General features: G+C 47.1%; 1 protein-coding gene across 2 annotated transcripts in view; it reads left to right on the top strand.

Annotated features, from left to right (window-relative positions):
* ENOX1 (ecto-NOX disulfide-thiol exchanger 1) overlaps positions 1–23,588 on the top strand; it is a 290,859-nt gene that overhangs the window by 172,330 nt on the left and 94,941 nt on the right. For both annotated transcript variants that reach the window (XM_070471188.1, XM_070471187.1), the window contains exon 10: positions 13,523–13,707. In XM_070471188.1, coding sequence (XP_070327289.1) covers positions 13,523–13,707 — 185 coding nt within the window. The remainder of the gene's footprint in view (positions 1–13,522; positions 13,708–23,588) is intronic.

Genomic DNA, 23,588 nt, shown 5'->3' with positions numbered 1-23,588 from the left:
GTTTGAAACCATTTTTCTCCTGGAACTAGGTTGAGATGATTGCAGATGGAAAAATAAAGCTTTTTTTTTTCTTTTGGTAGTAACAGAAAGTTATTAGGTCCTTGAGCTTTTGAAATAGAAATCAAAACCTAGATTGGACTTTTTGCCCATTCTATATAACATTTAGGCTCCAGAGGAATAGTATAATTGATGCCAGGCCATCAACACCATGTTAACAAAGCATTTGTTGTAAAACCATCCATGGCACCTTCTCTCCCGCTTTCAATAAAAAGCTAGTAAGGATAGAACTGCTTTCTCGGGGGAAATCTTTTCACCTTTCAGAAACAAAATATTTCATGCTAATTCGTGCTTAATTGGAGGGAAGTCATTTCTTTTTAAAATCATTGAATATGAGCTTGAAGTCTGTTCTGTCCCTGACCTTTCTAATTCAATCAAGGTCACCTTCTCAACTTGCCCAAACAGCACTATTTCTCAATTAGAAAAAGGGGCAGAGCTGTTTTAAAGCATTTAGTGTCTGATTAATTGTGCTGAACTGGAGCTTCAGTACTTGCAGAGGGATCCTAAGGCGTCACCAGTAAGAATAAAACATTGCTACCTGAAAAATTATCCCCATCAGAAACCTCATTTTAATGAGCAAAGCAAAAACTGCTATTTGTGGGGATGTGAGACGCACAATCACACTCAATATATAGTGGGTTTTAATATCTGAACAACTCTCTCTCAGGGAAAAATATGCTATAATTTAGCCATCCAGACAGTTTATGAAACACACGCACTTTTCCCTGCCCAAGGACTCCAAGAAGATGAATGCTGAGGTTGTTAAAGCAGAATTTGGTCACACTCAAGCTCTAGGGATGAAAAGAAGTAATGAAAAGAGGTGTCCAGCTGAAGAAGTATCCAGCTGAAGCCGTCTGGCTGGAGGAGAGAACATGAGTTTTGGAAGTAAGTTTTTTGTTTGTTTGGCCACACCTCGTGTCACGTGGGATCCTCATTCCCCAACCAGGGATTGAACCCACACCTGCTGCAGCAGAAGCATGGAGTCCAACCACTGGACTGCCAGGGAAGTCCTGGAAAATAAGTGTTGAGAGGCTGTGTCTCACATTTCCTTCCCATTTTCTGGGCCTGACTAAGGGATGCCAACCTCACCCTGATGCTCTTTTGAAGACCACCTCACCTGAATGGTCAAACCATTAGAAAAGCTCTGAGAAAGTGGCCCACATGAGTGAGAATCGGTGTTGCTGGAAGAGAGATGTTAGATTCACCGCACAGAGTTCAGAAATAACTCCAAACCAGACAAGGGAGTTTTGAGTTGTTTGCAGCATGGCTCAGCCAGTGATGTCCCTTCTCCAAGCCTCAGCACTCTTGGCAGTAACATAAGGTTCATCCTAAGAGGGTTTCCTCGACTTTGTAAGAAGTAACCAATTAAGGGCTTCCAGGGCATTTTGCAAGTGGTACCCTGACAAGGTGGAGAACAGATACCGCTGAGCAATCACAGAAGCTGAAATGAGCAGTTCCCAGCCCCAGCTGCGAGCGGGGCTGACCTGGGAAGCTTTGCACAACACCAGTGCCTGGAGGTTAATGCCCAGGTACATCTGTCATTACAGTACTCCTCAGGCAGGTCTGATGTGCAAAGGATTGGAAATCACTGGCCTGTGACAGGAGAATTGATGGCTGTCAATTATAGATGGAAAAGAAAAAAAAAAGACATTGAAGGTAACAAACAGGGAGCTATACTCAGGGCTCTGTGGGGATTTAGAGGGGTAGCATGGGGAGTGGGAGGTAGGGAGGCCCAAGAGGGAGGGGGATATATGTAAATGTATAACTGATTCCGTTGGTTGTACAGCAGAAACTAGCGCAACATTGTAAAGCAACTGTACCCCCAGAGAGAACAAGAAGAAAATGAAATTGCAGTAGAAGATAAAAATGTTTAGTCGAGAGGAAGCAACTGAGATAGGCAATGATAAAAGACCAAAGAGAGAAAAAAGGGAGGTAGTTTATTTAAGTATGGCATGCATGACCCAGGTGGAGAATTCCCCCCATATCTTTGTGCAATGCATGCTAGTAGCCCTGGGTTAATTGGAAAAAAACAACTAGCTGGGAAGAAAAAGGAAAGTAGCCTGATGCAGAAAGATGGGATGAGAGCCAAGGAGAGAGTTCCTGCTCTTCTCTGATGCTGGGAGAACAGCCAGGGGCTGTTTTCTCATCTATCAGCTGTGAGAGAAGGAAGCAGGGGTGTCTGGGCCTTGGCCAAAGAGAAAGGCCTCATAGGACCTACCGACTGGTTTCAGGAGAACTTGCACTCAGAGAGGGTCTCCGCTCCTCCAGGGAGAGGCTGGTCCAAGGACTCTCGGTCAAGGGCGATTACTGCCGCCCTCCCTCCCCGCCCCCAGCACGAGGGTGCAGCCCAGCCTCTCCTGGGTACAGGCCACAAACCCGCTGCAGCCACAATCTCTCCAGAAATACGGCTGCAAGAAAAAGTAATACACAACCACATCTAGTAGATCAGAGAAATGTGTTTTGGAGACACTGCCTGGAGGATTTATGAAAGCATTCAGTCACAATATCATCACGGGAAGGGCAGTAAGCAGCGTTCAGAGGAGCAGGGAGATAGATGAGCGAAATGTGAGAAGGCAGAGCAGAAGGCAGAAAATCCTGGAAAGCCAAGCTGGACGGTGGAAGCTGGAGAGAGGAAAATTCCTTTCAGTAACAGAAGCCGTTAGGAAAAGGCTGAGAGGAAGCAGGTGTCAAAAAACAATGAAAGAAGCACAAGCCTGAAAGCACCTTACGAAGAAACCAGGGGTCTGGTCCCTAAAGGCTGGGGAAGTGGTCCTAAAACTTTGGCATTAGAGTCATTCTCGAAGCTTGCTGAAATGCACAACCTCAGACCCCGTGGCAGAAGCTCAGACGCCGCAGAGCTGGGATGGGTCCAGGAACTCTCGTTTACGAGACACCAAGGTGGGACAGGCGATGGCTGTGTGTGGAGCAAACTTGGAGGACAGCTGGCCTGGAGACATGTCATTCTGGGCCCCCCAGTGGTTCAGTGGTGGAGAATCTGCCTGCAGCGTGGAAGACATGGGTTCGATCCCTGGCTCGGGAAGATCCCCTGGGGAAGGGAACGGCAACCCACTCCAGTATTCTTGCCTGGAGAATCCCATGGACAGAGGAGCCTGATGGGGTCGCAAAGTCCATGGGCTGGGTCATAAAGAGTCAGACACGACTTGGTGGCACACACACATTGGTGTCATTCCACCTTGGTTATGCATCGAGAGAAGGCAGTAGTCTTTTGTCCCGATGCCAGACACAACATGTGAGCTTCCACCGGTCTCAGCATTGGTGACAAGGCTGGTGGGGGGGAATTCACTGCCCCCGACTCCCCGCCAGCCTCGGTTCTTGTTCCTTAGACTGGGTAGAGTTTATTCTTGGCACAAAATCTGCCGGGAGTGAGAGGCTTTCTTTTTAGCTCATCTGTGTTATCCCAGGTGTTTGCTGTTTTAATAACCTCTTTGTGGAAAAAGCCGCTCTTCCTTGTGGAGGATGGCGTCTAGGGCTGAGCACACACTTCACACGTGGGGTGACCTCCACGGCACATTTCAGAGTGGGGTGTGTCTTGTGTGGTAGAAACCAGACAGAGAGAGTGTGTGTGTGTGTGCGCGCGCGCGAATGTGTGTGTGCACACGGGTGTGTGTAGGGGGTTACAAGTAGAAAAAGCATCATTCCTTGAGGGAAAGGTTTCTTGAAGAAAATTGGAAGTGACTGTTTGTTAAAAGGGAAAGAAATCTGCCGGTCGGGAGGAGAGCGAGGCGAGGAAGGGAGAGGAGGGAAAGGCTTGCTGTTTGAAGCTGTCCTCCCTGGAGAACCGCGAGTGAGGGCGGAGCATCGTCCCCGGAGAGGGCTGCTGTCTGGGGGGCGAGGGCATGGCCAGGGTGGGGGACCTTGTTCCCGAAAACCTGCGTCCTTCTGGGACGGATCTCGGTCTTAAGCCTGAGGGCCTTCAAAAAGAAACCTTCAAGCCTTCAGAGAGTTGGGGGAAAAGGTAGTCGAGCGCCTTGGAAATCGAAATAGGGACCGGAAGTGGAAAAGCAAACTGAAGTCAAAGCGAGAGTGGGAGAAATGCCGCCCTTGACGCCTCCGCCGTGGCGACCGCAGACGGGGCCTCGGCAGCCCAGCCTCCTCCCCTCCCCGCATCCCTCTCGCCCTGTCGCCGGGCGCCGGCTCCTCGGGTCCGTGGCGAACGTGACCCTCACGGCGCGGCGGCCCGCTCCTGCGTCCTGCAGCCTTTCACAGTGGGAGCCTGCCTTCTTCGGAAGGGCCTCCCCGGGCTCCTTTCCCAGCCTCTCCCTCGGTCCGACCACCACAGCCTGGGGCGGGGAGAGCAGGTGAGGGACCCCCAGGTCCATGCATGCCTGTCATTTTCTCCCATCACTGGGCACCGAGCCGCTGAGATCAGGCACCTGTGCTCGCCTAGAGCAGGCGAGGAGCTGAGGTTGGCAGGACACTGCATCCCCAATCGTGGCATCCGTCAGCCCTTTAGAAAAATAACAGACTCACCCTGCTCCTGGAAGCAACAAGTGTGCCTCTTTCTATCACTTCCCTCCAGGACAGTGAATGGGAGAGTTGGGGGTGCGGGGGGTATCAGATATAATCACGTCGATGGGAAAGCAGGAAGGTGTGAGATCAGTCCTCAGCAGCGTCACTGGCCCAGGGGCACAGCATAGTCACGGCCCCCAGCAGATCGCCTCCTTAGGAGGAGCTCTGTGAACAGGGCGGTGGAAGGTTTTTTTTTCCTTTTCCCAAGTCGCCTGCCTCCAGTTGTGCCTGCAGACTCACACAAGCCATTATAATAACAGGATCCAGCTTACCTGCACTCTGCAAATTACCCTTATTCCACTGACCTCACACAAAGATGGAAATAGACACTGCATTGTGCTCTGGTGAGCTCTCCCTAATCACAGCTAATGCACAGACGCTGCAAACAGAAAATGTTATGTCAATGCTAAGTTATAATAATAATAACCCTGAAAAACTGTAACAGAAGGAATTTCCGCCAGCAGTTGGAGGAAGATTGCTGCTTCAGTGGCGACACAGGTGTTGCTGGAAAACAGATCGATTTTCGTTTGTCGGGAGCAGGAGAGGCTGTCTAGCAGGAGCCTGGCTGCGAGGCAGGCGTCTGATGCTCCCTCGCCCTGTGCCGGGATGCTGGGAGGCATGCCGTGACACCAGCCCGAGGAGCCAGGGCTTTGTCCCGTCATCTGAGGGCCATCTGGTCCTGGACCTTTCTGAGCCCATTCAGACCAGGGGAATCTGTGGAAGTGGGGTTTCTACCACCTTTCCTCCAGCTGAAGACACTTAGGAAAGCACAGCACAGGGGAGTTCAGATGGGTGTGGCATGCGCTGGAACGTCCTTCAGGACAGCAAGAGCAGCCTGCGCCCTTGGACCTGGCTGTCTTCATAGAGCCTTTTCTAAAAAAAATTGTATTGAAATACAGTTGGTTTACCATGTTGTGTTAGTTTCGGATGTGCAAAAAGTGATTCAGTTTATATATATATATATATATATGAGAAGGGCATGGCAACCCACTCCAGTGTCTTTGCCTGGAGAATCCCTTGGACAGAGGAGCCTGGCAGGCTGTGGTCTATAGGGTTGGAAAGAGTTGGACATGACTGAAGCGACTTAGCACACACACAAGTGTGTGAGTGTGTGTGTTCTTTTTTAGATTCTTTTCCACTATAGGTTATTACAAGATCATGAATATTGTTCTTTGAGTTATATAGTAGGTCCTTGTTGGTTATCTATTTTCTATATATTGGTGTACATGTTTTAATCCTAAACTCGTAATTTATCTCTCACCATTTCCCCTCTGGTAACCATAGCTTTTCTATGTCTGTGAGTCTATTTCTATTTTGTAAATAAGCTTACTTTTTTTAAGATTCCATATATAAGTGATATCATATGATAGTTGTCTTTGGCTTACTTCGTTTACTGTGATAAACTCCAGGTCCATGCATGTTGCTGCAAATGGCATGTTTCATTCTTTTTTATGGCTGAGTAGTGTTCCATTGTGTATATATACCACATCTTTATCCATTCATCTATGATGGATGCATAAGTTGATGGACACTTAAGTTGCTTCCATGTCTTAGCTGTTGTAAATAGTCTTGCTATGAACATTGGGTGCATGTATCTTTTCAAATTAGAGTTTTCTGTGAGAGAAGAGTGGAGCTTAAGGAATCAGACTTCATCACTTAAGTCTGTACTACAAAGCTACAGCCATCAAAATAGTATGGACTGGCACAAAAGCAGACATATAGAGCAGTGGAACACAATAGAAGCTCAGAAATAAAGCCATACACTTGTGGTCAAGGCAGGGAGCCTCACTAACTGGCCAAAACCCAGATGCTCAATGGTTGGTAGCCTCAGTGCCGCTGTTTCATAGAAGGAGGGACACAGCACAAAAGACAGGATCCCTGCCGAGTGGATCAAGTCAAGCCTCAAGACTCCAGAAGCCTTAGTTTAACTTCCACATGGCTTATTCCCAAACAGCTCCTGCAGAAGATCTGTGTGTGATTGTTTTAAAACAGTCTCATCCCCTCTGCCTCCATAACAGAGCCCCTTTCCTGTGGAACGGTCGCCAAACGGAGCCAGCAAGGCAGTGTCCACCTCTGTTAGGAACAGATCAGGCCCTGCAGCAGGGCCCCTGGTTCCCTTTGCTCTCAAGCTGCAGCACTTAGGGTGCGAGGCCACCCCAGTGGCATTACTTTTGGGAGTGCAGATTCTGGAGCGCTCCCTGCTGGGGATAAACCCTGTGCCTCCAGCCAGCTGTGTAACCTCCAGGTCTCTCAAACTTAGTCCCATCTCCTGGAAAAAAGAAATAATGGTCGTATTTACTGTATCATGTTTCCACGAGGGCAGAAGGAGATTGTGCAAATCACCAGCCTAGGCACATAACATCCTTAGCTATTACTACTGCTATTGCTGTTTTCATTACTACTGCTATGCCCGCTGGTACTGCCGGTGAAAAAAACAGGGAAAGGAAAGTGGTGGTGACTGTATCTTCTACTCAGATCTCCCCCTTTTCGTAAGGAGGTAGCTGGGGCATGGGGACAGGGCTGGGACAGGAGTGCCTACCCTGGTGCAGATCACTGGGCTGGGGCTCATTCAGAAGGTCAAGGAATGAAACCAGAAGGCCAGGCTGAGCCTGTGGTGCTCTCAGAAGTATTTGTCCAAACAAGCCAACTGTAGCCCCAGTTCAGAAGCCAAGCAGTAGACGGAGCCATGGTCTGAGCCACAGCTCTCTAGCGTGGTCTTGGCCCCAGCAACATCAGCATCACGGGGAACTTGGAGAAACGCAGATTCTCAGGCCGCATCCTCAACATAATCCCATTGGAAACTTTGGGGCGAGGACCGAGAAATACGTTAAACACACCCACTGGCAGTTTCTGATCCAAGCCAGTATTTGGGAAACTGGGGTAGAATAATGTCAGCTGCTTTACAATTAAGTCCCAAATCTTCAAATGGCTTTACCCAAAGAAAGCTTGTTTCTTGGGCACAGTAGAGTCCAAAGCAGGTATTTTTGGTCCCTGGGCAACTTCCCTCCATGCAGTGATTCAGAGACCCAGACCCGTTTCAGCAGAAAGAAGAGAATGAGGGCTTGAGCAGAAGGCACACCTCCCACCCCTCACGCTGCGTCGGTGAGAACCAGTCAGATGGCAGTTCCTGGCCCGGTCACCCCTCAAGAAGGAGCTTCACCAAGCAGAGAAAAGCATCACACAGCGTGGTATCTGTGCCACCTCAGAGCAACTGGACACCCCAGGCGCCCTTCAAGAAGAAGAGCAGGCGCAGGGAGGCAGATGGAGCCTGGTGCCTAGGTGCCCGGGGCTGTGGGAGCTGGAAGGCAAACAGATACAGCGGCTGTATCTTCCAGGTCTCAGACCCATCCCGTCATCCTGGGCTCTGGACCTATTAGCACAAGTGCCTATATTGGTTGCAGCTGATGAAATCCTTGGAAAAGATGCTCTTTGCACATGATGAGGCAATGAACAGCTCAGCAGCGTCCTCCTGGCATTCCAGGAGGACAGCTGGCAGAGTGGAGGGGGAGATATTAAACACAGAGTCCCCCAATGACACCAAGACAAACAGTTCTCAAGAAATCCAGATATTGTTAGAAACAATATGTTACAGTGTTTGATTATTTAGTTACATCTTGCCTGAGCAGGAAAAAGATATTAACATACTGTCAGCTTACTGGGACATAACCCAAAATAACTTACATATTTCCATAGAGTGCTAATTATTTTTCTGAGGCTGGCTCAGGCTGCTAAGAGAGAGATTTCAAGGCTTTCACCAGATTATTTACTTAAAGAAGTTAAGCATGCCATTATCTGTTCCCATGGAAACACAGTAAGTAATAGAGAAGTCGGAAGAGGAGGTCACCCTGACCATAATTAATATGAAGAATAATGGTTTATATAGGATCTAGTCAAGAGTGCAGTGAGGTGCTGTAATGCCTTTAAACCTCGTTTACAGCTGTGCAATTCAATCTTTGGATCAACTTTCATACGCTTTGGTTAGTTTTAGTAGTCTAGTGCTAATTTTTGAAGTGGAATTTAATCTTGTTTAGCAGGGTTTTTCCAGTGTCTTTATTTCCGTTTTGATCCAATCAGAAAATCCCTGTAACAGAATTTTTCTAAGGTCCTGAGCAAGTATGAGCCGATGCCTGCATCAGCTTTACCCTCCTGGAGGTCACAGCTCCCCGCAATGTGGCTTCACACAGCTGATTGGTGAATGAATGAATGATAATCTGTAGACACCCTCAGATACAGTAGTGCTTTCCCCTGGCGGCTCAGCCAGTAAAGATTCCACCTGTAATGCAGGAGACCTGGGTTCAATTTCTGGGCCAGAGAGATCCTCTGGAGAAGGGATAGGCTGCCCACTCCAATGTTCTTGGGCTTCCCTTGTGGCTCAGATGGTAGGAAAATCTGCCTGCAATGCAGGAGACCTGGGTTCGATCCCTGGGTTGGGAAGATGCCCTGGAGAAGGGAACGGCTACCCACTCCAGTGTTCTGGTCTGGAGAATTCCATGGACTGTGTAGTCCATGGGGTCACAAAGAATTGGACATGACTGAGTGACTTTCACTTAAAATCAACAAAGCAAAATTCAGTTATGTTCAGAATAGTTTACATTTAAAGTGTCTCCCTGTATTCTTTTTCTTTAAATTTTGTTGAAAGTCAATAATCCACGTGTTAAATATTCTATTTGTTGTAACACAGTGCATACTCCACAGGAATTCCTACCAAAAGATGCCTACTGTCATTTTATTTTTAATCCTGCTTATTTGAATGGTAGGTTTGTTGCCATTTGTATTGTAATCGAATGTAATTCAAGGGTAAATTTTATCATGGAAGCTTCATTATACATTTTCAAAACTGTTTAATACAGTATCCTAGAAAATAAGAGAGAAAAGAAAAGGTAGACATTTCAAATTTCTGAATTTTGAATACACCAAGAAATGATATTAAGTTAGAAATGATTAGGATTTTTTGTTTCCTTTAGAGCTCGGGTCCAAGAAACATAATCTAACTTCTTCCAGGAAGCCTCATCTGAGGGGCAGATCCATGCAGCATGATGCTGAAAAATGTTTACAAATAGGTGGCCAAAAGTTAAGTGGAGTCAATAGACAATTTCTCACCCTTTAGAAAATAACCACTTTGCGGCCACATGAGAAACCAAGATTTTTTTGCAGATATCAGGCTTGAAATCACTTAATAAGGAATGTAAATCAGTTATATGCCCCAATTATATAAATGTTGATGGAGTTGGCTATGGTATTGATTGGGGGAGGGGGGAGGCGGGGGACGGGGGATGAGAGTGGATAGAGTTACACCTGCTGGATTTTTTTCGTCTTTTTTAATATGATGATATCACATGCCTATTCCAGAAATGCAAACGACGTTGTATCCTACTTGGCAGGAGCAGTGGTCACTCAACTCAAGCCAAGAGTAAGAGCTGTCAGCTGTGCCATTCTAAGAGAAGTCCTAAAATAATGGATGGTGCACTTCCCTCTATGTATTTATGTTCAGACAATTTATTTAAATAATGTTGCTGGCACATGCTTTATAGCTGCTTGCATTTTGCTACCCAGATTTCAGCATATCTTGCAGACTCGGCAATTCATTTGGAAAATGTAATTTCCATCTCTGCATACTAATCGATTTCTTCACAAACACCTGCTATCAGTTATGATAATAAAAATGCCACTCTGAATTGAGAAGGGGCCAAATAGAGCTTCCTAAGGAAATGACTTAAGTGTCTTTGAATGCTGCTAAATGTAGTAACGTGCTTCTGTAGCGCCAACACTTTTTCTGTCATTTGCGTTTTCTGTAATTTTGCCCTATTACAACATCCCTCTCTTAAATGATGCCTGGTAACCATTTCCTTAGGGGTTGGTGAACTGGGTTGCCAGGAGTCGGCACCTCAGGATGTGGACAGGATCTGATGTTGGGCTGTACCATGTTTAGAAAACAACTGACTCATAGTCTGGGCTTCCCTGGTGGCTAGTAGTAAAGAATCTGCCTGCAGTGCAGGAGTCGCAGGTTCGATCCCTGAATTGGGACAATCCCCTAGAGGAGGGCATGGCAACCTGCTCCAGTGTTCTTGCCTGGAGAGTCCCAGGGACAGAGGAGCCTGGCGGGCTGCAGTCCATAGCGTTGCAGAGTCGGACACGACTGAAGCGACTTAGCACTCGTGCACACACTCAGCCCATACTCCAAGCTAGACCCTGGGTCGTTTCTGATTTATGAGTCAGTCCCTGAAAACTGTAAAACTGGCACTTCTTGGGTTTTGCACGTACATATACAGCAAATAAAAATTTCCTTTACTCATCCTCTTCAGCCTCCAGTTCATTCCACGCACCGTTGCCAAACCAATCTTCCTAAATCACCGATTTCGTCACATCTTCCACTGCCAGGCGCCTTCAGCAGTGCTCAAGTGGGCGCCCCGTTGGCCCAGAGGTCCAGCTGGCTTCCATCCCCCCTCATCATGCAGTGCGGCTCACCTTTCTCTCACTGCTTCCAGACGGACTCTTGCACTTTTGATCAAGCTTGCCTGCTTCCTGCCCCAAGTAGTCTGCCTTTTGTTCCCATCTCTGGGTTTTGCTTCAGCTCTTGTTCCTGACTGAAATGCCCTTCACCAGTTTGTGGGCTTTCAGCCTTCAAAGCCCTCCTTTATTATTCCCATCTGCCTTCTCCTTTCTCTCCTGTGAATTCCTGTAGGATGGATTCCCCTGCCATAAACGCTGACACTGAGTTGGTCGCTCACTTATTTATCCAGCCAACATTTTTTGAGTGCCTATTACGGGCTTCCCAGGTGGTACTAGTGGTATAGAATCCACCTGCCAATACAGGAGATGTAAGAGACATGGGTTCAGTTCCTAGCTTGGGAAGATCCCCTGGAGGAGGACATGGCAACCCACTCCAGTATTCTTGCCTGGAGAATCCCCATGGACAGAGGAGCCTGGTGGGCTACAGTCCACAGGGTCGCAAAGAGTCAGACACAACTGAGTGACTTAGCACAGAGCACACACATTTCAGGTATTAGCCTCTTCTCTCTTCCTCTGAGTACGTTCCTTTCAAACTTGTAGGTTTCTGTTGTATCTCAAGTTCTTTGAGAGGAGAGATGTACTCTGTCTCCTTGTTTTTGTGATCCAAGAGGCCCAGACAGGCTGAATGTTCGTTGACTGGTTGGTCCCTGATGGTCTGAGGTAGGGAATTTTCTGGTTAATTGCATGTTCTATCTGATTATTATTTCAGTGTGTACTATATATCATCAGTTTTACAAAGTAGAATACCATGAAACATTCAACTGTTAAAGTACTATTGATGTAGTTTGATGGTGGTTATTTGAGGAGAGAACTCAGTGGATTTTCAGAGCACCTCTGTACACATCTGTCACCTGTTCATGGTGGAACTGTGACCTGAGAAGCTGACCTTGATCTGGCTCTGGAGTTGGGGTATTATTGCTGGGGGGTGGAGTGGAAATGATCCTGGACCAAGAACCTGCTGGAGAGAGACTCCACACCATGTTCTTACAAACCAGAAGTCACATCTTTAAAGAAGCTTCTTATAACAGACTTTTGAAATATCTTCCGTTTTATCTTGCTTACAAAAGTAGCGAATGGATTTTCTGAAGGAGGCAGAGAAAATATGGAAGACTGGTTAAAAAAAAAGCAGAGAGAATTGGGGGTTCTTTTAAAATAATCTGTTCAGAACTAAACCTATTGGGCTGGCCGAATAGCCCGGTGACTGGGAGCAGAGACTCTGGAGCCCAACCTGGGTTTGAAGGCTGTTGATGATGCTTTCTCTGTGAAATCAGACAAGTTCTCTAACATCCAAGTACCTCATTTTTCTCATCTGTAAAGCGGAGTAGTAAGAACAGCACCCGCATCAGAAGCTGATGGGGGAGATGGAGTGAGTGAGTGTGTGGTCCAGTGTCTGTTGTATGGTGAGAGCTCAGAAAGCTGTTATGACTGCTGGGGAGACCACCAAGTCGTCAGCTAGAAATGACGAAAGGGAATCCCCACCCGCAGTTTTCCTTGGTACCGTTCACTCCTCCGTACTCCACTTCAGTTATTTTTGGAGCCGTGAGAGGTGTAAGGCCCTGAATTCCCTGTCCTGCTTTCTCAGTCCGGTGGGGAGGTGAGTGAGCTCTGAACTTCCACTTAGAGAGGGTCAGGTTTCAGGAAGGAGTAGGGTAGGAAACTGTTGGTGAAACAGATGGAACCAGGCCTCCGTCCTGAGAGCAGTTAGAAGGAACTAACAGACTTGTGCAGTCTGTCCCGGCAGTTCAGCAGGAAGGAATGGATCAGTCCCCCCTCTCCCCTGGGCTGCATGCTTCCACCTGGGGGACCACGAACGACGTGAAAGAAAGTGGCCCTCCAGGGAGCGAAGCCATGCTGCCGAAAGGGAGAGGGCAGTCACAAGGTAGATAGGGTGTTTGCCTGGAGTTGTGAGTGCTGTCATCACCACCATCACAGATCAGTTTCTGAGAGGGGGCCTAGGGCCGGGGCAGAGGTCAGGAGACAAGAATTCAGAAGGGATTCATCCTGTACCCACAAGCACCCGTAAGACGGGACAGACGGAACTGCTAACACATTCCCAAAGAAGTGAGCTGTAAAAGCAAGCAGCACCCCAGGGTAGGGCATTTCAGTTTGGCGCAAATGTGAAGAATCAGTGACGGGGGGCTTCCTTGGCCATCCAGTGGTTAAGACCTTGCTTTCCAGTGCCAGAGGTGTGGGTTTGATCCCTGGTGGGGGAGCTTAGATCCCACATGCCTCTCACCAAAAAACCAAAGCGTAAGACAGAAGCAATACTGTAACCAATTCAATAAAGACTTTTAAAATGGTCCACATCAACAACAACAAAAATTAAAAAATAAAAAAATTGGGGTGCGAGGCTCCCTTTAACACCAAAGGCGCTCCATCTCAGCGAGACGGTCACTCACTTGGACTTGTTCTGTCTGCCCCGCAGCCCTGGCCGCCCAGGCCTATGCGCTTAAAGAGGAGAACGACAGCCTCCGATGGCAGCTGGATGCCTACAGGAACGAGGTGGAGCTGCTGAAGCAGGAGAAGGAGCAGCTGTTCCGGACGGAGGAGAGCCTGACGAAGGACCAGCAGGTGCAGTTCCTGCAGCAGACCATGCACGGCATGCAGCAGGTACTGTGCTCGCTGCGAGGGGCACGTGTGCTCGGGGAGCGTGGGGCGGGGAGCTGGAGGAGAAGAAGGGACAGCAGAAAAGCTGAGCGGTGGGATCCGCAAAATCCTGATGAAGTTTTGTGGGAGGAGAGGGTCTGGGGAGAAGCCACACAAAGAAGTAGGTTGCAGTATCAATAACTACACCCTCGAGGTGGGAAAGAAAGGAAGAGAATCTAAGGGATCGAAAACTCCACATGTGAAGTGTGGCCCCCTGGCAAATGGTTAGAAAATCTGTGCCCATCACGACACCAGCGTTCTGTAATCTTAGAACGTCTCCACTGACAAGCAAGCAGGCTGATTTTTATAAAAGCGTGTCGAGTTTGTTTTCGAGATCGATGAACACGTACACTGTTTTTATTTCCTCTTCTCCTGGGTGATACTTAAGATGTAGACCGGTTCTATGAAAACACTCTGTATTTCAGAAATGTTTGCTGTTGGGAGGGATGAAGGACCTGAATTCAGGGCGATGGGCAGCTTCAGATAGAGGCCAACGTCTCTGCTTTTTGTTAAAGAGCCACAGGCTTCAGTCGGTCTCATTCAAATTAAATCTGAGTCTTTCCAGCTAGTGTAAGAAAGAAACAGAAGTGATGGGCTCTGTAGGAAGAAGGAATGTGGACTACGGGGAATGAGCACTCAAGGGCTGGGACAACCCAGGCACTGGCTGCAGACAGTCAAATCAAAGAGTCATATCTAGATTTATATCTGAAAGCATCAATTGATATGTGACATACTCAACGGGTTTGGGCCTTTGAGTTATCTGAGAATAGTATAGCCAAAATTATCATCACACAAGGGTATTTGTGTTACTCCTCTGAATATATCAGTTTAATCTCTCCTTTCTTGGGGGAGGAGGAAAGATTGTTTTTCGTTAAATGGGGGAATTACAAGCAGGCTGATGGAAAATGATATAGTGAGTAGGATATTTTTTCAAATTCCCCCATCTATATTGACTGCTGTCTAAGAGCAGGAGCCTGAATTGTCTACAGAAGTGTACTGCCACTGAACCTTTGCCAAAAATAGGTTGTGATATCAAGAGAGGGAAAAAAATAATTGAGAGGAAGGGACGTGAGAAGCAAGCACAGATCGGAATGTAAACAAGTTAATGACCAAGTCACAGAAATCCTGTCTTAAGCATCTCCTGCCATTTAAAAGCAATTCTGCCGTCTTGGCTTTAAGTCCCGACTCGCTGATGTTCACAGTGTGTGTTAGACAAATCAGCGAGATTCAGAGGTCAGAGCCAGCCAGGAAAATGTTATTACAGGCGGGGCTCGGGGCCCCACACTTGAAAATCGGTGTAACAGCTGCCACACGGGGCTCCTGGGGTTGTCCATCTGTCCTATCAGGGGTGTGCAGTGCCTTTGCCAAGAGGAGCGTCTGGCCATTTCTCCGAGGACCATGACGCCAGATCTAGCCAACAAGCTACTATCTCGTATCTCCTGCAACGGGGCCCTCTTTTCCTCCAAGAAAGGTGACCCTGGTTGCTTGAAAAGTGGATCAAAACCTTGAAGGTAGCTGAAGGTTCAAATGTGAAAGAAGTCAGGAAGCAGGGTGGGCTGGCCCATCAGGAAGAAGCATGCCCTGGTCCACATTGGTCCACAGCGCTGGGCATCCTCACTGAGCTCCAGCCCCTTAGAGGGGCAGTTCTCTTCTTGCAGCCTCTTACATGTTTGCAGAATCTCCTTGTCCGTAGAAAGTGTCATTTCCTATGTTTGTGTTGTTTGGGGGACAGGGGAGTTTTTGGAGGTCTGTTTTGGTTTCTTCTGGTTTGGTCTAAATCACAGAAAGTTATGGTCACAGTTCTAGACCTAGAAGTGCAAGACCAGGTTGCTGGCAAAGTTGGTTCCCTGTGGGACCCAAGGGAGTGTCTGCTCCCTTCTCTCCCCTGGCTTCTGTGGGTTTGCTGGCAAGCTTTGTCCTTCCTCAGCTTGTAGACACATCACCCCGCTCCCTGCCTTTGTCGTCACATGACCATCTCCTTGCGTGTATGCCTGAGTCACAATTTGTACAGGGTTAAGGGGCCCAGACTATTCAATAACTCACGGCATCTGCACAGATTCTGTTTGCATCCGTAGGTTTGCATTCTGAAGTACAGGTGTTTGGGACATCGCCATATAGATTTGGTGGTGGTGGTTGTTCAGTAGCCAAGTCACGTCCGATTCACTGGGCTGCAGCACACCAGGCTTACCTGTCCCTCACCGTCTCCCAGAGTTTACTCAAGTTCATGTCCGTTAAATTGGTGATGCCATCAAACCATCTCATCCTCTGCCACCCTCTTCTTCTTCTGCCTTCAATCTTTCCCAGCGTCAGGGTCTTTCCCAGTGAGTCAGCTCTTCACATCAGGTGGCCAAAGTATTGGAGCTTCAGCTTTGGCGACAGTCCTTCCAAAGAGTATTCAGGGTTGATTTCCTTTAAGGTTGACTGGTTTGATCTCCTTGCTTTCTGAGGGACTCTCAAGAGTCGTCTTCAGCACTGCAGTTTGAAGCCATCAGTTTTCAGCACTCTTCTTTCTTTATTGTCCAGCTCTCACATCTGTCCGTGACTCTCTCACATCTGTACGTGACTCTGAATTTGGAGGGGAGCACAATTCCATCAACAGCACACATAGAGGAGATGTCAAAATATATTTGTTGAATGGAGAAGTGAAGGGACAGAGGTACACAGGCAAGAACTAGTCTAATGCCTCTGGGGAACTCGGATGTTGAAAAGAGCAGGGCAGCGTGTGGGAGACGGATGCCCCAGGGGTCCGTGTAGCACCTCCTTAGCACATGAGACGCACTAGGTCAGTGGCAGCAGGTACACTTTTCATTGTCACTGGCCCTTAGGTGGACCCATGGTGATTATTGTGGAGCACATCTTTAATAGAGTTTTTAAATATATGTGCTTCTTAAGAATCATTTTCCTACCTTACCCACTTTGAATGAATTCCCTCAACCTGTTGATTTGAGCCCCTCTAAAGAACTCTCCTAACTTTGAAACCCACCCTCAATCTGCCCGCTGTCTGCTTTGTAAATCAGAAAGTCATCATCTCCCAGGCAAGTCAGCAGATAGAGGAGGGCGTTGGTCTCTCACATGTCACTGTTTTAGCAGTCCATCTAGGGAAAATTATTCTGCAATAAACGAAGCAATATAAACAGTCTTAATAGCCTTAGGACTAGCGTACAGTTTTTTAGAGTTGCCTTCAAGTTTAGCCAGAAAGTCTCTAACCTTTCTTCTTTTCATGCCTGAAGGATATGTCCACTGACTTCACTTGGTTTCTCATGAATTCATACAGGAAATATTATGGGCGGGGTTCGGAAAAGTGAAAAAAGCCTCGGGTGAATTTGTCTGGGTGTTTTTCAGTCTCCCCACTGCCCTGCATGTGAATCACAGTTTCATATTAGAGGTTTCACACAGAACGAAGTAACAGCTGGTATCCATGGTAACACGATAGCCTTTACCTGATCTGAAGCTGATGACAGAGTTAATCTGTCTCTGCCGTGGGGAGAGTGAGGTCGTGGGCTTTTGTTTGCATCTCTAGGTATCCAGGGGAAGCATATCCATATTTGAAATTTCTATTTATCTTCAGATTACCACACTGAAAATTTATGCACAATGAAAAAGACTTTTTTTGAGGGTTCTGTGAGTCACTGCCACAATCAGTGTATAAAACAATTCTATCACCACCACCACCGCCAAATGCTCTTATGCCCTTTTTTAGTCCACCCCACTCCTCGTAACCGCTGACTTGTTTTCTGTCCCTGTGGTTCTGCCTTTTCAAGGAAGTCATGTAAGTGGAGTCATAGTATATACTTCCCAGGAGGCAGTAGTGGGAAAGAACCCACCTGCCAGTGCAGGTTGATGTAAGAGACGCTCGATCCCTGTGTCAATCCCCGGGTTCGATCCCTGGCTCAGGAAGATCCCCTGGAGAAGGCAATGGCAATCCACTCCAGTATTCTTGCCTCAGAAATCCCATGCACGGAGGAGCCTGGCGGGCTGCAGTCCACGGGGTCGCACAGAGTCGGACACCACTGCGGCAGCGGAGCACGCGGTATGTACAGCCTCTGGGGTCTGCTCCGGTCACTCAGCATAACGGATTTGCGAGGCGTCCGCGTTGCGCTGTGTGCCTGTTCCTTCTCTTCATGCTGGATGGTATTCCATTGTAAGGAAGGGCCTTACTTTGTCTAGTCACCAGCTAATGGACATTCAGATGGTTTCCTGTTTGAAGCCAGTGTGAATAAATCTGTTATAAACATTCCGTTTACAGGCTTTTTGTTTGGACATAATTTTTCATCTCACTTGGGTAAATATACACTTGCTGGGTCATATGGTGTGTTTGACTTTTTAAGAAACTGCTGAACTGTTTTCCAGAGTGTCTTTCCTGATGTGCATTCCCGGAAGATTACATGAGAATTCCAGTGTCCTTGTCAGCTGGCACTTGGAGTGGCCAGTTAGCTTTGTTTTATTCTTTTTTAGTCACTATAAGAAGTGTATAGTAGTATCTTATTACGGTCTTAACCACACCTACATTTAAGTAGGATTTGTGTTCTAATTCATGAGAATAAGTCAGTTTGTCATATTTCTAAACAAGCACTTAAAAATCAGAATTTTTTTTTGAAACCATGTGTAAGTCCTATTGATAGGACTGGTGAATATTTAGATAACAACAGGATACCATTATAAGCTGCTGGTCCTAAAACTGTGAATGACTAATGACGGTTATATCAGAAGGCTCCCTCATACACACTTTCAGTCAATGCTCTTTAATGCTGTTAGCAAATGTCATCCGAAGACCAGCTGTCTTAAGGCCAGTGAACCATTGGCCCACGTAGAACTCTCCTACACTTTTGGCTTGACATTAGTAAAGACCAGGGCTACTCAGCTGTCTTGACAGCTTTCAGCAAAGGAGACCAGGGGGGGAAAAAAAAAAACTGGGGGAAAGAGTCCTATTACAATCAACACTATTTCAGAAATTAAGTTAACAATTCTTTTTCCTTCTTTATGCTCAAAGAGGAGCATATGTGGAATTCTATGTATATGTGTTACAACTCCTAATCTAGACTAATTGTGCAGAAGACAGCAAAGAAATACAATAATGTGACTCTCCTAAAATACAATGTAATCCCAGCTAGTTTTGCCAAACGATCAAGGATTGCTCTGTGGGACATATATATATACATATAATGAAGTAAATGAAAATGTGTTGAAATGAGAACACCAGTAAGTGCATCTGACCGCTGTAAGGAATGTTAAGCATCTCTTCTGAAATCTTCTTTAAACTATTCAGTTGTCTAAGTAATTACTTTTTTTTTAAGAGATAGTGAAAAGTTTGTATTTGCTTGCCTTCCCGGACTCACGTGTTGGAGGTCTGGTGTGCTCAGGTCACAGCTAGGGTCATTATTATGGCAGCCGGAGTCATGTCCAGGGTTGCAGTGACGATAACTGTGGGGGCATGCTGGTTGTGCTGGGCTGGGGGGTGTTTTTGATCATTAGAAGATTTTAGAGGAAGACAAGTAAAATGAACTTACCCAAGACAACTTCAGGTAACTGATTTTTAAATTTGGGGGCGGGGAGAGCATGTCCCTTAAACACTATGAAAATCCTATGACGGCTAGCAGCCCCATGGCTCCCAGTGGCCTTTAAAGACAGTGCCACAAAGAACATGGGCGAGGTGCTGCAGGCAGAGAACAAAGACAGATGCAGCAGGCGTCTCTGTTCTCTCGATAACTATTCACCTCTGATTTCCATTTGTATTTTCTTTCTGAAAATGTCCAGCAGTCTGATAACGGACCTACAAGGCCGGTGCTCTGTGTCCGTTATCCTTCTTCTCATATGATCTGTTTAAGCTTTATCTTTTATCCTTTCCACTGAAGTTTCTATTTGATCATCGCGTTACTTTGTTTGCGAATGTCATTCCTGTTCTCTGTTTATTATCTTTTCATGCAGTCCTATTTTTTGGTTACCGTCTCTTCTCAACCTTTTCGAGAATACCAATTAGAATTTTTTTTTCTAAGTTCTTTTTGTTCCCGAGCCATTTCTGTTTGTTCCAGGACTGCTTGTTTCATGTCTGTGTCTCCATCTGTCTCCTTCGTGCTCCAGGTTTATTCTCCTGGGAGGTCATGCTTGGTAGCCTGTTTGTATCTGGGATGAAGGGCTGGAGGCCAGCGTTCCAGGATGCTGTGTGCTGTGCTGACGGCTGAGTCCAGGCCTCCCCCGCAGCGGCGTCTCCCTCTCAGGGCTCGCTGACTGGCAGGCTTCCTTCTGGGCAGAGTTGGGGATCCCACAGACGCCAGAGTCTGTCCCACACGAAGAGCTCCCTGGTGTTTCCTTGGTGTGCTCTTGGCTCTTCTGAGTTTATTCGTTGACATACATTTTAATTGTCTGTGGAGGAGAGAAAAAGCAAAAGCAAACACACATGGACTGGGTCTGACATTTTGAACAAAAACCGGTTTCAGGAGCTTTTGGGTTTAATCCAGTCCTTGAACGAACCCTGGGTTAGTATGGTGCCTGGAAAGTGGAAGGGGAAGGGAGCTTGGGGGGAACATTCCATGTTATTCTGGGTTTGCAGAAACAAGAGAAGAAGAGAGAGCACATTTTCTAAACATCTAGGAGGTAGGAACATAGGAACTTAAGGCAGTGTATTTTGGAATAAAGATGGATGCTTCAGGATGAGGAAGGCAGATACACAAATTAGAGGCATTTAGGGGAGGAGAAAAGCGAGATGAATAGTCTGAACAAGGTGATAGGAAGCTGGATTTTTAAGTTGATTGTTTTTATTATTAATGAATTATGACTATAATTAATTTATATGATTATAATTAATTAATTGTAGCTCATAATTTGTTGCCACACAGGCTTTTCCCCAGTTGCACCAAGCAGGGGCTACTCTCTGTTCGTGGTTCACGGACTCTTCGTTGCGGTGGCTTCTCTCGTGGAGCACGGGCTCCAGGCCCTGGGGCTTCAGTAGCTGCAGCACTTGGGCTCAGGAGTTGCAGCTCACGGGCCCTGGAGCATGCAGCTTTCAGTAGTTGTGGTACATGGGCTTTGTTGCTCTGTGGCACGTGGAATCTGCCTGGACCAGGGATGAAATCCACATCCCCTGCGTTGGCAGGTGGATTCCTATCCACTGTACCACTTGGGAAGCCCTTAAGTTGGCTCTTTAAAAATGTGACTCATGGACTTATCCTTATGAATGAAAATGGAAATACTGCTTAACTGGGTGACTTTCCTCTAGTCTACATTGGCTGGTTGCCCCAGAAGAGAGAAAGAGGCCCAGAACTGAGAAAAATGAATGATATGGAGGAAGGTAAGCCTCCACTTGAGTGGGCCTGCGAAGAGTAGAAGATTAGAAGGTGCTGGAGATGGAGGAAGGAGAAGGACGTGTGAGGACATTGAAGAGGCCACAGCAAGACAGATCTTCCTTGGGAGTTAAAACATAGTGACACGGACATAAACACAGAAGAAGGAGAAGAGGAGAAAGTTCTCCAAAAGATGGAATTCACCACTTTTATAACGGTAAATTAACTTTTAAGAGCTTTCGTGAAATATTTAGATCAATGAACTACATGCAGGCTGTGGAAAAGTAAAGACTGATTTGTTGGGAATTTAAGTTGCAGTATATTATGAGGATTTTCTTCCTAAGGAGGGCTCATGAACCTCGAAATCGCTCACTTGAAGAAGTATCCTGGAAATTTTGGTTGTTTACTCATCCATATCTTTACTGTACGAAAATATTTTACATCAGTGCTGAAAATAATTCGGTATCACTGGACAAGGCAAGAAAATCGCATTATTACAGTGTAGAGAACGGGTTTGGGTTTTAGATTTTTACGGGCAGGTAGTAAAACATTCTTTAGTCTTAAGAAGTTTAAAAAATATTTTTGTGCATAAAGATATACACACACATCTGGAATTTTTACAAGCTGTGGCTGCAGAGACATAAGCCGTGTTTATTCTATTTCAGCTACCCAGATGCAGTCTCTTTCTTTCTGAATCAAAAAACAACTCACAAGACATTTCCCACACTCGTATTAAAGATTGTTGACATTTTGCTAAAATCAGATCATAAAAACATGTACCTCTCTCAGGGTGTGACTTGACATAGGTTCCAAGGCAAGATGTCAGGGTTCACAGCAGCTGCTGAGTCTGGGGTCCACGGTTGTCATCATTCCCTTTCACTTAACTACCCCAGAGTTTGTCATTTCATTTTCTGCCTGTTCTTCAGCCAGTACCTTGGGATTTGTTGTTCAGTCGCTAAGTCGTGTCCAACTCTTTGTGACCCCATGCACTGTAGCCCGCCAGGCTCCTCTATCCATGAGATTTCCCAGGCCAGAATAGTGGAATAGGTTGCCATTTCCTCCTCCAGGGGATCTTCCCACCCAGGGATCGAACCTACGTCTCCTGCTTGGCAGGTGAGTTCTTTACCACTGCGCCATCTGGGAAGCCAAAGGAGTCAGACCGTGGGATGGTGCATTGTAATAGCAGTCCACGTGATGGTGGTGATAACCCTCATTTATGATTCAGCACCCCTTACCTTCAGCTAAACGTCAGTTGTCCTGCTGGCAGCGTGTACATTTTGTAGCATTTGCAGATCACACTCCCTGGCACTTCTGAAGGACGTCTGGTACCCACTGAGAGTCTTGAAGGGATGGTTGGGAACATTTGGAACCAGAAATAGAAACCAGTGCACAGGTCCTTGGCTCATTCCCATCGCAAAGCCCAGTGCATTTGAAATGATCCCACCTGACATCTGCTGAGGGGGTTGGGAGTGATGAAGGCACTTGCCCATTTGAATCTGGACAAGATACAAAGGACCAAAAGTGATGTGTGGGAGAGAAAACTGTTCTTGTTTTTAGCAGTTTCAGACAGGGGCAGGCCATGGGGCATCGTACCATCTTCACCGGACAGAGAGACCTTCTGATGAGAAAGGAGATAGGCCACCTTCATGGACGTGAGGGACCCTGAACCCTGCACAAAAAGAGCGAACCAGCGAACCTGTGGGAGGGAGAGGGTGTCCAGCCTGGCCGTCTCCTGCACAGCTCTGCATAAGTCAGCCTGTCTGACCTCAGGATTTTTAACCTGGAAAATGGGCCCTGCTCACCTCCATCAGGGTTTGTGGCCATGTATGCGAATGCATTTGGAAAAGCTGTTCCACAAATCACTGTATTCTTGGGGCCAACATGAAGAAGTGCGGAGGTTTAAGAGAAGACTCCGGGCTTCCTGGTGACTCTAGAGGTGAAGAACCTGCCTGCCAGTGCAGGAGACGTAAGAGACACGGGTTTGAGCCCTGGGTCGGTAAGATGCCCTGGAGTCAGACACGACTGAAGCGACTTGGCACAAGCACGCAAGAGAAGACTCAGGACTCACAGAGCAAGTCTGGAGACTTGCAAATCTGAGGTTCCCGGCCCTGGGGTGGCCTGTGCTGCTGCCCCTACACCCCTTTATGGCTGGGGGACCTGCTCCCCACAGTTAGCTCTCAGAAACTCTTTCATTCCTCTTCTCTGCACTCACACCTCAGGAGTATGTGCTCACTGTGGTTTCTCAGGGGGAAACTTGAGACCTGGAGATGGCCAGTGTCTTGCCCAGGGTCTAGACACAGCAGAGTCAGAACTCCAGGCCAGTTCTGCCAGACCACGGCCCCTGCATTCTCTGTCTCCCTGTAGCTCCCCACAGTGGACCCTGCAGAGAAGTGGGGCTTTGGAGCTGCAGTGACTGGGGTGCGGACACCTTCCAGAGCTCCTCACTTGTTAGAAATACTTTTGACCAGAATCGACTGCCTGTTTTCCAACTCTGTGTCCCAGCCGTTGATTTTTACCTGGGCAGAGTAAGAACCAGCAAGAAGAAGATGACACACGCGTGGCGTTTAT

This window comes from Odocoileus virginianus, chromosome 8, assembly GCF_023699985.2.
Source record: "Odocoileus virginianus isolate 20LAN1187 ecotype Illinois chromosome 8, Ovbor_1.2, whole genome shotgun sequence".
NCBI classification, from domain to species: domain Eukaryota; kingdom Metazoa; phylum Chordata; class Mammalia; order Artiodactyla; family Cervidae; genus Odocoileus; species Odocoileus virginianus.
Note: the sequence above shows the minus strand (reverse complement) of the source record. Positions and strands in the feature narration are given on the sequence as shown.